This window comes from Aspergillus bombycis (assembly GCF_001792695.1).
Source record: "Aspergillus bombycis strain NRRL26010 chromosome Unknown contig00083, whole genome shotgun sequence".
Lineage (NCBI taxonomy): Eukaryota > Fungi > Ascomycota > Eurotiomycetes > Eurotiales > Aspergillaceae > Aspergillus > Aspergillus bombycis.
Window position 1 is genome coordinate 98,525 of NW_019170085.1, and position 16,593 is coordinate 115,117.

General features: G+C 51.7%; 3 protein-coding genes across 3 annotated transcripts; 2 read left to right on the forward strand and 1 right to left on the reverse strand.

The window, feature by feature from the left end:
* Positions 1 to 4,390: 4,390 nt before the first annotated feature.
* On the forward strand, positions 4,391 to 5,676 carry ABOM_008177 (uncharacterized protein; the record flags this gene model as incomplete). Its single annotated transcript, XM_022535306.1, has 2 exons — positions 4,391 to 4,625; positions 4,973 to 5,676. 2 exons carry the CDS (start codon positions 4,391 to 4,393, stop codon positions 5,674 to 5,676), a joined length of 939 nt encoding a protein of 312 aa, XP_022386476.1.
* Positions 5,677 to 6,549: 873 nt separating this feature from the next.
* Positions 6,550 to 10,269, forward strand: ABOM_008178 (putative nuclear serine protease HtrA2/Nma111; the record flags this gene model as incomplete). The annotated part of the gene is made up of 4 exons (XM_022535307.1): positions 6,550 to 7,386; positions 7,475 to 9,775; positions 9,846 to 10,043; positions 10,096 to 10,269. The coding sequence occupies 4 exons, from the start codon at positions 6,550 to 6,552 to the stop codon at positions 10,267 to 10,269; spliced, it is 3,510 nt and encodes a 1,169-aa protein (XP_022386471.1).
* Positions 10,270 to 12,078: 1,809 nt separating this feature from the next.
* Positions 12,079 to 16,222, reverse strand: ABOM_008179 (uncharacterized protein; the record flags this gene model as incomplete). Its single annotated transcript, XM_022535308.1, has 6 exons — positions 12,079 to 12,639; positions 12,694 to 12,996; positions 13,059 to 13,609; positions 13,633 to 15,847; positions 15,898 to 15,988; positions 16,044 to 16,222. The coding sequence occupies 6 exons, from the start codon at positions 16,220 to 16,222 to the stop codon at positions 12,079 to 12,081; spliced, it is 3,900 nt and encodes a 1,299-aa protein (XP_022386470.1).
* Between the last annotated feature and the right edge of the window lie 371 nt (positions 16,223 to 16,593).

A 16,593-nucleotide genomic window follows, 5' to 3' on the forward strand; every position in this document is an offset into this window, starting at 1 on the left:
ACACCAATATTTGGAAAACAAAAGAAGGAAATAAATTAAAATCAAAAATCTGGTCCCCCCCCCCCCAAAAAAAACCTAAAAAGGAAAAAGCAACTGCGTTGGGAGGGGTGAGTGTATCTACACCGTAATGAAACCCGTAGAAAATAAATTAACTCAGCCCAAAGCTGTGTCAGGAATGTGCGTGGCCTTACTCCGTATGTGGCACAGCTTTCGATCCGCTCGGATGCATTGGGCTTTCGAACTAATGGCTCTTCTGCATTGTCCTGCTCCCCAATGATCGGCTGTCCAGACAGCGGAGAGTCTGGATCATGTCTGCAGAGCGTCATTCCATGCTAGGTTGTTCGCTTTAGATTTCAAGCCGGCTTTTTTTGTTTACTAGGATACTATTTTTGCTACACTTCCTCAAGCTTCCCCCCCCCCCCCCTTTCCCCCCCTTTTTTTTTTGTGTCTTGTTGTTTTCATCTTGGTCAACCCCGGATAGCATCATCCTCAAAGTCACGCGAGACAGAATCAAGAAAGATTTCTTCATGGTGCAGTCATGCAGTATGAGCCTTGTTTCAGCTCACCGAGCGTGGCAAAACAGTCGGCTGAGTTCGGCGTCTGGTTGAAAGCCACGAAAAGAATAGCTCATGGGCTAGAAAAATCACCGAGACGCCTTATAGTCAATAATCAAGGGAAGCATACGATTCCCACCTGCACGGTCCGTAGAGAGGCCCAGAGCCATGGTCCTTGGTCCTTGGAGATCTTTTCCGGCCGGGGGGGGTCCCAGCCGGAGGGATCATGGTGGCCACGATTCCCTCCCATGTTCGCCCATCTCTGTTGCTCTTGCTGTGATCTTCCTCGATAGAACCGAATAGCGTCACTTCGGCCGGCCCTCGAACCCCCCTTGCCTCGCACATCGGGTGTCAGGCATATGCACTTGCGCCACTAAGCGGTGGAGTTCCTGCTGACAAAATAGTATGGTAGAAAAGTCAAAATGATTCATATCAGTGTAAAAAAAGACTCCCTGGTGCCGATCTAGATACGGCAATTTCCGTCGCAGGGTCCTGACAGAGGTGAATCAATGCAGACAAGTCAATAAGCCCCATACGTGGTCCACCGAATATCCACAGGGATAAAGAGATGCAAGACGTATGCAAGACAGTACGGATGACGTTGTGGGACGGTTTTCTTTCCTTTTCTTTTCTTTTTTTTAGGCCCAACTGTAGACTACCCTGATGTGTATGCGTTAGTCCATCGAACGATGGTAGTCCGGATTGACCAGGAAGCCAAAGTGAGCTAATATCACTGGCGTTGGAAATCAGTTGCGGGGCCAGGGTTCTTGAAGCGGCTGCCAGCCCTCTGAATGGGTATTGTTCTTTTCTTTTCTTTTTTCTATTTCCCTTAGTAAAAAAAAAAAGGAGAAAATTAAAAATCCCTCGGGCTAGTTTTTGGACAACTCAAGAGTCAACGCTTGGGAAAGTTTGGTAGGACTCCACATGGCAGGATGTCAAATTGTCACTATGACTCGCTTCGATGGGCTGATAGATAGTGGGTTTGGCGCTAACGAGAGCTCCCTCTTCTCTGGGGCATGATTCTATCACGGGAGGGGAAGTGGTCCTGTCTTCTCCTCGGTTTTTGTTACTATTCTTGACCCTCCTGGTGGTCCAGGCTGTGGCAATAGTCCCGATTCACTCCCATGGGTCCAGTTCTGCCAGCTGAAGCGTTGGTGGAGGGACAATGGAATAAAAAAAATTAGAGAAGAATAAAAGAAAATGCGAGAAATGAAGAAGAGAAGGTATACGACGGAACCTCATTGGCCGTTGGTTCTCTGACTCTGGATGGCTGAATCCTGACGCTCAAACCCCACTCTCAGAATGATGAATCACCATCGGTAGTTGACACTCTGCTTCAACGTCTCCACGCTGAAAATTAGTGGGATGGGTTAATCTGCCCCTACTGCGTTATTGTTTAAGCTTCATAGTCGCATCCCCAGTTCTTCATTAGAAGCTTGGTGGAATCGGAGCTGGACTGATGGTTCATGGTTTCTGTGAAGCAAGTACGCAGGACTCAAAACAACCTACCAGGATTAGGGTGTGGTGACAGCCTGCCCTAACTGCAAACGTCCAAACTAGGCGTTCGGGACAGCCCGAGCAATGGGTTATCACGCGGCAACCATCGAAAATAAAAATAAATATCAAAAAATATCAAAATCAAAAGAAATGAAAAGAAAATATATTATTTTTCTTTCAGCGGCTGTGGCGTTCTCATCTGTCTGCCATTTCCAGGCGGCTCACCTGATGTATCAGCAACAAATGGTATAGATGTGCATCGCGGATGTAATAACTTTGTGATCTGTATGACACGTCCCACTGGGCAATTGCGAGCCGAAGAGTCAGTCTGGGTTGAGGTAAGCTATTGATTGTCGGAGCCCATCCCATTGGTACGTTATCTACTATAAATTGGAACTAAATAGGAAATAAATAGTAACTCACGCGTGAAGGGACATGCGCTGCCCGGTGGATAGATAGATAGATGGCCGATGGAAGCGAGCTTCAAGATCACCCATAGTGAAGACGAACACCCACCCGATAATATGATCATCTCAATGACACTTTATTTGAAACTATTGTTGCATGGCGTGGATCACCGCTTGACAGGATCGCTAGTCACGTCGCTTCGAACATACAGTATGTCTATCTTTCCGTAGTTCGGTGGACACGGGTCATCTCCGGATTCAGTTAACTCATTCGCTGGTCCGTCAGACATTCTTTGTAGGAAGTTCGGAAGATAGGACCCGGTATGGGCTAGCAGCACTCCATACGGCATTTCAAGGAGAATATTGCACCCTACGGAAATAGTTACGATGCCGGTGACAGGCCGGTGGCATCGGAACTAAGTACCTTTCGGTCCGCACGCACCCATCCCAGAGTACCTTTATCTCGACATGGTGGTTGTCCTCCATTGTGATAGGAAGCCCCAATCCAGCCCTGAACTATGTGGGTAGCTATTTCAAATAGCGTTTCCCAGTACCATGGCTGTGCAGTTGGGGTCCGGGGGATCCTTCGCAGCGCCAGTGCGCCACCGTAATGGGATGCAGGCTTCTGTGCGTTGAGTTATCATGTACTGCTGTTATGATGTACTTTTGACCCAGGAGTAGTTCGTTACAGGCCAATATCAGGAGGTTGGGACGAGGACGGGGCCGGGGAGACGACGTCCTGACCCGACAGGGAAAGACTGTCGGGATTAAAGTTGTTCTAGATACGGGATGGAAATTATTGTTTTGCTAGTGTGATGGAGCCAGTTCATGATCGTGGAGAGGAATCGAGAATGCTATGCATTGTATTGATCATGAGAGATGGTTGGTGGAAGTGATGTATCAAGTTGACCATTGATTCCGAGATATGATATCGTCAGGGAGGAGGTTCGTTAAGGAACAGGTCTAGCTTGGACGGGTAGGAGAAGGCAGCAACTATTGGATGCCTGAGGTGACTCGAGGCAGCCCTGGAGGAAGCATGACCGATGAACATGTTTGTTCCCAATCCCGAATCGGCCACGCGAGAGATACCTGATTCCCCAGGCACCGTCACATCAGCTGCTTCGTACTTTTTCCCTCACATTCCAACTTGAACGACCACCTCAACTCCTTCCCTTCTCGAACCCAGCCGTCACCATCGCCCCGTCATACATTACTGCGTATTTCAAAAAATCCAGGTCTCCGAACCAGTTTCACTACTGGCCGAACGTTTCACCTTTTTCCCAAACACGCCCCAAAGCTAAATCAGCGCAACGATTATGGGGACTGGAGTTGGCTCCTCTCCAATTGAACTCCACCGCCCAGAGAATCCGCTGCATTAGTTCGTCTCTCCGCAAAGGCTGATCAGCAAATCTCTTTTCACTCGTCCACTGCTCGAGTCGATCGTGTTCCCTCAATCAATCTCTTGTTCTCCTTTAAATTACTACTACCGACTTTTTCCCACCACGCCCCCTTAACTTGGGATCTTAGTACCACCATCGCCGCCAATCATTCTGCGTCCTCGGTCCTTTTGTATTTTTCTTTTTTATTTTTCCTTGGGATTTTTGGCGGATTGTTCCAGAAAACCTTGTTGAGTCTGTTCAACGGCGCGATTCTTTGGCATCCCTTGAATTCCCGCGAGTCAGCGACTCTCTCCTTCTCATTCAAGTTTCAACCCGTCCCATTGTCGTCCGTGCGGTGACCGACTCCAAATTTAATACGATTCTATTATAATTATTTTTTATCCTTTTTTTTGTTTTTTTTGCAATTGGTATTATTTTTTGATTTTGTATTTTTCATTTTTATTGATTTTATCCTCTTTTTCCCGGTTATTCTTTTTTTTTATTCGACAGACAGCCCCCTGGCCGTCCAACCACATTCCCGCCCCAAAGAATCATGGATCCCAACGCGACCGGTTTCCCTATGTTGCAGCAGCAACAGCAACAGCAACACTTTCCGGTTACCACCCAGAGTCCACAGCAGTTTCCTTACTATCCGAACGCGATTCCTTCTTACCCCCAGCAAAAGGCCCCTTCCCATCTTCCACAACAGCATTCCTTTGGTGCCATGCCGATGCAGGCAGGCGCTCCCGGTGGAGCTATGATGCCGGCGGGTTTCCCCCAGCACTCTGGTACGTCGTACTTCCCCTTTCGATCTCTTCTTTTTCTTTTTCCTTGGTCTCTATTTTTCCTTGTTCTTTAAGGGTATCTCTATTTTGACTTTGTTTTCTTTATTCGGGGATTCCCTCGACCCTCGGTGCCCCCTTGGACAATGGTATGGATCGTTAGTTTCAAAGATTTACCCGTACACACGCGGTCCATTAGTGACACATGGAGAGCTATGCGTCTGGTCCGATGGGGATCTGCCATGGAACTATCGTTCGAAGCCATGTCCTCGATTTGTGTTCTGTGCCTTGCGTCATCTGAACAACAACATCGGTGACAAGCCGCTAACGGAATGTGTGATCTTCGCTTTTAGTAGCACCCCACGCCAACTTTTCTGCTCCCTTTACCCAGCCACCTATTCCCGCGACCATGAATCAATTTATGCCCCCGCAGACTGTAGCGACTTCAACTCCTGCCTCGAGCGTTCCGGCAACCACGGCGCCATCCTTCCCTCAGAACATGGCTTCAATCTCGGCGAATAACCTGGTTCCCGCGCAGCCTCAAAGGCCCGTTCCGCAGCAGAACACGCAACAAGCGTCTGCGCCCCCGGTGACTCCATCACCTGCAACGGCCCGAGAGAAAGCTCGTGTCACCGTTCTGCTCGATATAAATTCAATGTTGTTGCAAGAGGTGGTGAATCTACAGGCAGCAGGCAAGGCGGGAGGCCCCCCAGCTCAGCCGCAGGACGCCAACCCGCTGTCGGATCAGGCCCCTGACACCGCAAAAGGGCCAACCCAGAAGCCAAGTCAGGAATACATCGATTGTATGCGTCGGCTGCAGGCCAATCTGGCATACCTGGCAACCATTGCCGACCGCGCTAAGAAATCCGGAGGCGTGCCTCCTACAGCACCAAGTATCATGACGCCGCCCCCACACATGCCGTCCATGAACGAAATGTATAAGAAGCTCGCTGAGCTGTTCCCACGCACGGTACCAGGCACTGCCGGAACACCCCAGCGAAGTCCTCAGGGCAACGGCAAGCCCAGCCCCTCTCCAGTTACTGAGACCGTTGTCTGAGCAAGGCCAATGTTTTTGAATGATTCGATCATTCACACATGCGCACCGTCCAGAATGTGAAGGATTTGGGCGATTCCGACTCGGCGCAGCGTTGGGAAACAAAGCTCCATGGGCGTTGTCTCTTCAGTTGAGACTCACATTCAGCGCCATAGCTGGACGCCGACATACGCACAAAAATATATCTATGACCCGGAACTGGCCTTGCCAATGTGGCTTTGCAAATCAATTCGTGGATGAATATCGATGGAGTTCACTTAGCAAAGGTCAGATACCAACGGTATATGAGAATCCTCTTCCGCCGGGACCCTGTTGGAGGAATGCCGTGTGCCCCGAGGTTTGAGACTCAGGAAGTCCGCCCGTGAAAGCAGCTGGGGTTTTTAATAATATGTCCGGATCTAGGCGGGGGAAAAGAGAAAATGGGCGCCAAGATTATTTACAGGTTTTTGTGAAGTTAACTGTAAAATTGAATCGGTTCAATCCGTGGATAGCATCAATGATACCACGTCAATGTGTCGATGGAGCACTAGTACTCGTAGCTGTGGTAGGGACGATGCTTCTTCCCACCCAGTTTGACAACCGTAGTAGTTTAGACTTCCCTGTTTTCCCCCCTGACTGTTCCACCGACCATCGCAATATCAACGGTCAGAAGACATGGAAAGCTCCATAGTATCACTTGATCGCCTGCAGCCACCGCGGAGGGGGCAATGGACCAATCAGGGGCCCGGATAACAGCTTTCCGCCTGCCGGACGTGCAAGCAACTGTTTCCAACCCAGCGGCAGTTCGCCTGATCTGCTTTTTTTTCACGCTGACTCCAACCCTTTCTCTTTGTCCTTCTATCCTTCCCATTTTGAGACCGTCGGGGGGTCTTGTGAATGTCTCTCGCCTCGCTCCTGGTGTGCAGAAGGAGCTTGTCTGTCGCTACTACTACTTCTACTTCTACGACTGCTGTTGTTACGGTTTCTTCATCTTCTCCCGCCGCATCGCCGCCGCCGCCTTCTTCTTCTTCTTCTTATTATTATCATCATTCCTCTACTTCTTCTACTGAGCACCTTCCGACAGAGTCTGGTGGCCCTTTGACCGCGTTTCGGTGGTCGCCTGTCCCGTCTTCAAGCGCTGCGTGGTCAATCTCTGGTCGTACCCGCCGTCCGCTAGCACATCAGCTCCCGGGTCCCCAGCACTGGTCATACGCCATAGCTTCCGCTCCGAGCATCCATCCTCACGGGTTTGTCCGGTCGATCTCGTCGTTCGTACCCTCTATTCGCTCTCGTCCGCGATCTAAGAATTCTCCAAACGAAGCCATGGATTTGAACGGAGATGCCGGCGCGAAACGCAAGCGCAGCTCCATCGTGCCCGCCGAGCGTCCGGCCAAACACCTCAAGCCCGAGAGCTCTGCGTTAACCCCGGGGGACTCCACGCCGGCCAATGGGACCGTCTACGATATCGAGGACGAGGATGACGCGAGCCGTCTATTGCCCATTGGGCCCGCCCAGGCTGATTCGCCGGAGTGGCAAGCTACCATCGAGGAGGTTGTGAAAAGCGTGGTTTCCATACACTTCTGTCAAACATGTTCTTTTGATACAGAATTATCGATGAGTAGTCAGGCTACCGGTTTTGTAGTCGATGCTGAGAGGGGATATATCTTGACTAATCGACATGTGGTCTGCCCCGGTCCCTTTTGGGGTTATTGTATCTTTGACAATCATGAGGAAGTAAGTTTAGCCATAGACCCTACCTCTTGGGGAAGCTGTATGGCCGAGTATATTACCGTAGTCGATGCTGATAATGGGCTTTCCCTAGTGCGATGTCCGTCCCGTATATCGAGACCCTGTACACGATTTTGGTATCCTTAAATTCGACCCGAAAGCCATCCGATATATGAATCTAACAGAGCTCAAGCTTCAGCCCGATGCTGCACGAGTAGGTTCGGAGATCCGGGTCGTGGGTAACGATGCAGGAGAAAAATTGAGTATCTTGTCGGGTGTTATCAGTCGACTGGATAGAAATGCGCCCGAATACGGCGAAGGCTATAGCGACTTCAATACAAACTACATCCAGGCCGCTGCAGCTGCTAGCGGCGGTAGTTCTGGTAGTCCAGTCGTGAATATCGACGGTCATGCGATTGCGCTACAAGCCGGCGGCCGTGCTGACGGGGCTGCAACCGACTACTTCCTTCCATTGGATCGTCCGCTGCGTGCGTTGGAATGCATCCGCCGGGGCGAGCCTGTCACTAGAGGTACCATCCAAACCCAGTGGATCCTGAAACCTTTTGACGAGTGTCGTCGTTTGGGCCTGACACCAGAGTGGGAGGCCACCGTGCGCAAAGCGGCCCCCACGGAGACCAGCATGCTGGTGGCAGAAATCATCTTACCTGAGGGGCCCGCCGATGGAAAACTAGAGGAGGGGGACGTGCTCCTGCAGGTCAATGGTGAACTTTTGACACAGTTTATCCGGTTGGACGATATCCTGGATTCGAGCGTTGGGCAGACAGTGCGTCTGCTTGTGCAAAGAGGCGGTCAAGATGTGGAGATCGAATGCCAAGTAGGTGACCTGCATGCCATCACGCCTGATCGCTTCGTGACCGTGGCAGGCGGCACGTTCCATGACTTGTCCTATCAGCAATCGCGACTGTACGCTATTGCCACACGCGGCGTATACGTCTGCGAAGCGGCTGGTTCCTTCAAGCTGGAAAACACCCTTTCCGGATGGCTCATCGACTCTGTGGACAAGCGGCCCACGCGAAACCTGGATGAGTTTGTGGAAGTGATGAAGACCATCCCCGACCGCTCGCGAGTGGTTATCTCTTATCGACATATCCGGGACCTCCACACGCGGGGCACAAGCATCGTGTACATCGACCGCCATTGGCACCCCAAGATGCGATTGGCGGTGCGCAATGACGAGACCGGTCTTTGGGACTTCTCCGATCTGGCGGATCCCGTCCCGGCCCTTCCCCCGGTGCCCAGGAAGGCCGACTTCATCCAACTGGATGGCGTAAGTCAGCCTGCAGCCTCGGAGATCGTGCGCAGTTTTGTGCGTGTGTCCTGCACCATGCCCTTGAAGTTGGACGGTTACCCCCAGGCCAAGAAGACTGGCTTTGGGCTCGTCGTGGATGCGGAAAAGGGGTTGGTGGTTGTGTCGCGAGCCATTGTCCCGTATGACCTCTGCGATATCAATATTACCGTGGCCGACTCGATCATTGTCAATGCCAAGGTCGTCTTTCTGCATCCGCTGCAAAACTACACCATTATCCAGTATGATCCCAGTCTGGTACAGGCTCCGGTGCAGAGTGCCAAGCTCAATACGGAGTACATCAAGCAGGGCCAAGACACCATTTTCGTCGGGTTTAACCAGAATTTCCGCATTGTGGTGGCCAAGACAGCTGTCACCGACATCACGACCGTGTCAATCCCAGCAAATGCGTCTGCACCACGTTACCGGGCCATCAACCTGGATGCCGTCACAGTGGACACTGGCCTGAGTGGACAGTGCTCCAATGGCGTTCTGATTGGTGAAGACGGAGTCGTTCAGGCATTATGGCTGAACTATCTCGGAGAGCGCACCCCCAGCTCGCATAAGGATGTGGAATATCACCTCGGATTCGCGACCCCGTCGCTGCTGCCGGTCGTCTCCAAGATCCAGCAAGGCGTGATGCCCGAGCTGCGGATCTTGAACATGGAGAGCTACGTGGTCCAGATGAGCCAGGCCCGCATCATGGGCGTGTCGGAGGAATGGATCGAGAAGGTGACGCGGGCCAATCCGTCGCGGCACCAGCTGTTCATGGTGCGCAAGGTCGACTGCCCGCCCGCTGGTTTCGACAACACGGCCGACACCTTCCAAGAGGGCGATATCATCCTCACCCTGGATGGTCAGCTGATCACGCGCGTTTCCGAACTTGATGTGATGTACGACAAGGAGTTCCTGGAGGCTCTGATCGTCCGCAATGGGCAAGAAATACGCATCCAGGTGCCCACCGTACCGACGGCGGACCTTGAAACTGACCGGGCGGTTGTCTTCTGCGGTGCGGTGCTGCAGAAGCCGCACCACGCTGTCCGCCAGCAAATCTCGAAGCTACACAGCGAGATCTACGTGAGCGCAAGGGTATGTATCTTTTCCCAATCCCTTTCCCCTTTCCCTTGGTGAAAATAGGTAGTGGCTAACCTGTCAATAGAGCCGTGGCTCCCCTTCGTATCAGTACGGTCTCTCTCCGACCAACTTCATCACCGCAGTCAACGGAGTACCGACCCCGGATCTTGACCGTTTTGTGAAGGAAGTGAGCAAGATCCCTGACAACACTTATTTCCGACTGCGGGCGGTCACATTTGACAATGTTCCCTGGGTGGTCACTATGAAGAAGAACGATCACTATGTGAGTATTTGATCCATGTTGCAGAGGCGTGGCCTGAAGCTAATTGCGTTAGTTCCCTATGTCTGAGTATCTCAAGGACCCCTCTCAGCCGTGCGGCTGGAGGACGGTTTCTCACAATAAATCCAAACACAAGGATGGCATTGCGCCCGACGCGGCCAATCTCAACCCGGACGCCATGGAACAGGGGTATGAGGGGGCCAGCGATATTGAACCGGAGGCGGAGTAAAATGGCGGCTTGTGTATAATAGACCTGGTTGTACGTACCACCGATGTACAGTGCGTGACTAATATATCTAAAATGATGACTTGATGACTGTGCCAGTAGTTGTCTTTTCTCTTGTACTGAGTGAGCTCCTGTTGGAAGCTAGCTTTATCTCTACACCCAGAACCCTACCACACCCCCCCTATATAGCCAACCACAGAACGAAAACGCCCAACCCCATAGGTCCCCAAAGCCTTCCCAGTTCCCCCAAAACAACCCTCGCCCTCAAACGCCCCTTATCCCCGACAAATCCGTCGCACAAAGCCGGGCTGAACTGTATGTATGTATTGTGAATGGCAGGTTGTCTCCGCATCGGGGTTAAGGGCTGTTGTACCTGGGGTCCCTTTACGAACAATTTTCGAGACCGAAAGCCGCTGGGGGATCAACTAGCAAACGCGAAAGACGACTGCATGATGCCCAAGAGAAGCTCAACGGGTCATCGGTCGGCTACAGCCCCTCAATGAGGAACCCCATGGGCTCATCCATGGGTGGATGTACCACAATCGCCACAGGTAAACTGCAGTGAGGTACTCACGTAGCGGCTGCCTAACAATTTCCAACTTTATCATACGTGTCTATTGCCCTTTGGCCCATAATATATTTCATAGCGTTAGCTACTAATTAGGTTGGCAGTAGGCAAGAATCAGTGGTGGGTGGCTATCCTCCGCTTGTATAGGATATAGTATAGGCACCTCGCTTGTGAACTTTTGATACTGGTGATTAAATCCAGGCACAAGTGTGTTCTGATAGGGTACTGAGGACGGGAGCTAAGCTAACCTTCTACGTAGTAGTATGCATGCTTAATACACATATTCACTGAATCATAATTATATGTGATGACGTTACACCCCTCTATGGATGGCAAAGTTGTCACGCACTGACTCGCCCATGGGAGGCTGACTTGAGCATCATGATACGACAGTGTGTGGGGTACACTGGGGAGATGTGGGATTGATTGTCTGGGTGGAGATCGACTCGGGATTATGGTTGAGCTGTGAGGAGCCAAAAAAGAAAAGGAGGAAAGAGATCGTGGTTGCTGTTGTATAGATAGATTATGCAATACCACTGGGGGTGTAAAAAAGGGAGAAAAAACTAAGTGCATCATCCGTGAATCGAACACGGGCCTCATCGATGGCAACGATGAATTCTACCACTAGACCAATGATGCTTCTTATTGATAGAGCCTCTAATTTTCAATATTATCAACCATGAATGCCAAATGTGTTAATTTGGAAATCGTACTTACTTCACGCGACTGTTATGTGGCTTTGGAGCTCTAGTTTTGTCTTCTGGGATTATAGGTTGAATTAACTAATCGTAGTTTCCTGACAAATATCTTAGACTAGACTAAGTTGTGTCGATGGACTATTAGAGTCTTGTCTTGTTCGAGAGGGGTGAACCTAGCTAGTAGATATATATATAGCTGTGCTAGTTGAGGATATAGGTAAACGTGGATAGTCTTATTTATAAGTCTATACAAATGTCTGATGTATTAGACTATGTTATCAATCATTCTAGTCAAAGACTATACTGCGAGTCGATGATTGTAGCCATGATACCACCACCCAGCATATACCAAGCCAAGTATCGTCCAAACGCACACAGTAATAAAAGCCCAACATAACTCAATGCATGATTATAATGTTCATAATGCAGCTAAGCAGTGTCCAATCTCAAGAACGCCGACCAGTCATGCCAACGCGTAAGTCTACTCCTACTAAAACAAACCAGAATAAAACCACATGGTATCAAGATAAACCCATGCAACGGACACTAATTGAAACTCCACCCCCCATTAAGTCGCAAACGCTGTCGCTCAGCAAGATCCCGTCGGATTTCTTCCTGAGTGAGTGCATCAGTACCAGCCCAATTTGCACTACTGGTGCGTTCGCGGAATTTCTTGATCCTCTTGTCGGCTTTGAACGTCTCCTCCAGCGAGAACGGAGCAATGGGTCCAAAAATGGAATCCGCTTCCAAGCCCTCCTGCTGGCGCAGAAGCGACTCGAGCTCTTTGGGTTGAGCCCACTTCGGCACAGGGAGCATCTCGGCATCGGAGTCCTCGTCCTCACTGTCGGTTGCGATTTCCGGCAGATGGATGTTCTCGCCATTAGGATAGTTTGGCGATGGCTTGTGAGCAGCCTTCTGCGTCGAAGAGCTGGCAACTGGGGTCTTATGCGTAGCCGGCTGGGGGGCATTCGACGGCTCCGCGAAGGGTATCTTGCCACTCGCGTACTTGGCCATGTCCATCGGATGCGCAGGTCGTTGTGATTGAGCAGTCTTAAAGATCGAAGAGCCCGGCTGTGCATGGCCATACAAAGAGGGCTTTGTAGGTTCCTAGCCACGTCAGTACCATGAGAAAAACTTTATCAAGAGCCGTTGAATTCTTACCTTGCGGATCATCGACTCCTTACGGATGTTCGACTGGCGAATCGGTGGAGCCATTGTAGGTCGCATAATGGGGTTGTGCTCGTCTTCCGTTCTCCTTCGCTTGGTTTCGCCAGAAGGCTGCATAGCGCCAGGCTTCGCTGCTGCAGAGCGATGACCTGGCTCATCATCTAACCCTCTCTTGGGTGGTTTGGCCGGATTGGGCTGAGGTGGGTTGATTGTGCGGTTGTATGGCTGCATGGAGCCCAGTCGTGAAGCGGGACGAGCAGCCTGTGAAGCCGGCCTTTCTGGCGGGTATGTAGTGTTCTAATATTCACTAATTAGTACAGCTTTCAAAGTCAACGCCCTGGGACAAGGACTGTACTTACACTTTCAGGTTGCTGACTACCTTGCCGCTCAAGCCTGCGAGCGTTCTCCAGTCTCCGCTTCTCGATGGCTTGCATCTGCGCGGCCTTCTTAGGGTCCTCGGAAGCAAGTCGCTCTCGACGTTCGGCCTCCGCGCGACTCCGCATCTCTTGTCGACGAGTTTCCTCCTGTTGCTGGGCAGCACGCTTGCGTTCCAACTCGCGTCTTTGTTCTTCTCTCCGGCGCGCCTCGCGTTCCTCCTGCTCTCGCTTTCTCTCACTTGCGAGCTGGGCTTTTCGCTGTGTCTGGCTGGAGACAGAGCTCTTGAAGCTGCTGTTGGAAGACGCCGTGTGCAAAGACGAGTTGCTCGCCTTCTTCTTCAGGGTAGGTGGCTTAGAAGCGGAAGCGGGAGTTGGTACCGGAACACTGGACTCCGCAGCACCGGACACCGAAGAGGATGCCAAGGGTATTTGGCGAGAAAGGGCGCTGCCAACCCGGATTGACACAGGCTGGGGTTGAGGCTTAGGCTTTTGCAGAGCTTCTCGGGTGGGCCTGGGAGGCGTTGCCTGGTTGACTGCTGCTGTGAGACGGACGGACGGGCGGTGTGTTTCGAGGTTGACTCATAGCTAGGCTCTGGCTCTCTGGATGAATGTTTCTGTAGGTGTGACATCTTCTGCGGAGTTGGTGCAACAGGAGCCTTGCGACTTTCATTTTCAGCCAATAGTTTCTCCTGCGCAGCCTTGAGCTGAGCAGCTCTTTGCTTCTCCTTTTCTTGCTGCCGTGCCCTCTCTGCCTGCTCTTCTTCCTCCTCACGTTGGCGATCTTCAAGTTCCTTCTGCCTTCGACGTTCCTCCCGCTCGGTAGAGCTTCGTGTTCTGCGGCCTTCTTGTCGCGGGGGGCTGTGGTCCCGCATCGGCTGTGGAATCTTTCTGCTGGTCCTGTCTGGCTCAACACGTTCGTTGCGCTGCACTCTGTGCTCGTCTGGGGAAGAGGCCTCCATCCTTGCAGCCGCAGCAACGCCGGCAGAATTCGTGAAAAGGCCTTTGGCAGATCTCACGATGGACTGTAATCTGGACTTAGATGCGCTCACGAGACCGTCTTGAGCGATAGGAGAGCCTGCAGGGGTGGTCGACACTTGGCTATCCATATGTGAAGTGGAGGGTTTGGCCTGGTGACCAGGGCGCTGAGGGGATGAATACGTTGGGGTCGAATATTTGCCAAGAACCGCTTCCAAGCCCTGTTTTGCGCTGGATCTCGCTGGCTCTTCAGGGGCTGCGCTCTCCTTTCGAGTAGCAGATGCATCATCAGGATCAGGGGTATGACTGGCACCCATGCCAGAGCGTTTCTCTGGAGCATCTGCTGTCTGGCCCCTGGGGAAGTTTGCCTTCGAGGGTGAGCTCAAGGGCCGGATCCAATCGTCATCCTCAGTTTCCATGGGCTCCGGAGCTGGCGTTCCGCGAGATTTCTGGGAGGCCGCCTCCGGTTTTGCATCAGCTTTGGATGACGGAAGCTCTGGATAGGTTACTTGTGTGGAGGGCAGGCCTTGGACTGCTGGAATAGACTTCGTAGGTCGTGATGGCTGGAGTTTGCCAAGCATACTGATCTTCTCATGCAATCGCTGGGTGGACGACTTGTTGTGAAGCTTGCTAGCTTTTGTGTCTGCATCTGTGTCTTCCTGGGAGCCCTCCTTATCATCATCGAGCTCCATCTTCTCACCAGGTGTCGCATTCTCATCCAGAGCAGCCTGGGTTGATCTGTGTCCACCGGTCTGCCTACCGAAGAAGCCTGAGCCCCCGTTGTTGTTGATCTTGGCAATGTCGATGTGGCTTGTCCGGGAGATACGGGAACCACCCAGACTCTTCTTCATGAGGGGCTCGCGAGCAGGGAGCGAGGCAAAAGAAAGACTGCTCTTACGAATTAGCGGGCGATCTGGAGTGGAGCCATCCGAAGGTGAGCCAATGTCATCCAAGTTCTCATCATCGAGGGCCATATCATCCTTTGCGTCATCCTTCTCTTCTTCATGAGACTCCGACGACTGGGGAGCGGGGGTTTTCATAGGAGATGATTTTGCAGGTGATGATATTGTGTCTTTTGGTAGTTGAGTTTCTGGTGCCTCTTCTGGCTCTCCTCCTTGCTCCGCTTCTGGCTGCAGTGCCGGTGTTGGCTCTTTCGATTCGGTTTCATCATTTTCGACATCGGGCTCCGCGTCTGGCTGTACCTCAGGCTCAGGCTCAGGCTCAGACTCAGGTTCAGGCTGCACCTCTGTCTCCGGTTTTGGCTCTGGCTCTTTCGCCTTCGGCTGTGGCTGGGGAGTATGTTCCTTCGTGGCCCCTTCCGGAGTTGAGTCAACTTGCATAGGCTCCACCGTGTTTCCGCGCTGTTGAACGTCCTCATGTGCCGAGTGGAAGGAAGAGCCCGTGGAACGGCGGCTAATCGAAGAACGATGTTCTTGTACGTCCTTAGGGGTGGGTTGACTATCGAAGGGCTGGGTGGATGTTTGCGATTCAGGCTGCACCTGTGTCAGAACCACATCGTCGTCTTCTTCTTCTTCCTCGCCCTCATCCGGCATTCCATGGTAACCCGAGTCCGTGTTATATGTTGTGAAAGAGTTTATGCCTTTACTGAGATCAGGGTACTGGAGTCGTGGGGCATTCTCTGTAGCGTGCTTGGGTTTTGTAGGTGTAGCGGCAACTGGAGCTGGAGTAGGCACGGGAACAGGAGCCTTTTGTTTAGCAGGAGAACGGTGAGGTGTTGGACTCGCAACCTTATCCTCAAACCTGTTATGCGACGTTGAAAAGATCTCACTCAAGGGCTAAAGAGGTCAGTAGAACCGATGACAGCTAGGGATAATGGGAAACATACCACTCGACTTTCAGCAGGATCCCTTTTGCGTACAGTCCGAGGCGTCTTGCCTCTCAGCTTTCCGGGTGTTTTAAAAGCCTCCGTGAAATTGCTATGCAGGTGTCAGCACGGGAACGGATGTAGGGGGTATGTCGGTCGCAACGGACAATTGGTTGCTGGAGAAGATCTCGGCCATATGCTCATTCAACCAGTCCATCTCATGGCGCACCGGGTATTCCACTTCTTCCATCTCTTGATTGAGCAGATTCGTAAAATTCTCCTTTTCCGTGGAAATCCATGCCGCAGAGCCCACAGGCTTCTGCGCCCTCGCGCCACTAGCGGCCATGACGATGTAAACAAACGCGATACGCAGCCGTCGGTCGGTCGAGGTCGATATTCAGATTGAACGAGTGAAACTGGGGGCGACAAAGCCCAAATCAAGATAGCGACTGGGGCGACAGCGGCATTGAAAGTTGGAGTGGAGTCGGTGGATATTGGTTGTCGTCGGTGGGCTGAGTATCCGTCGTCGGCAAGAGTCGAGGCATCAAAACATCGGAAACGCGTGAGTCCCACCCATTCACGTGACCTTATGTCATGTCTGCCTGATTGTACAGGCATATATTTGCAGCGTGTCGTCGTATACTCTTCCACATCCATTATCTCTACCATGGTACGTAGTACGAAATTAGTTGACATTCTTCACTTTTTCTTTCATAC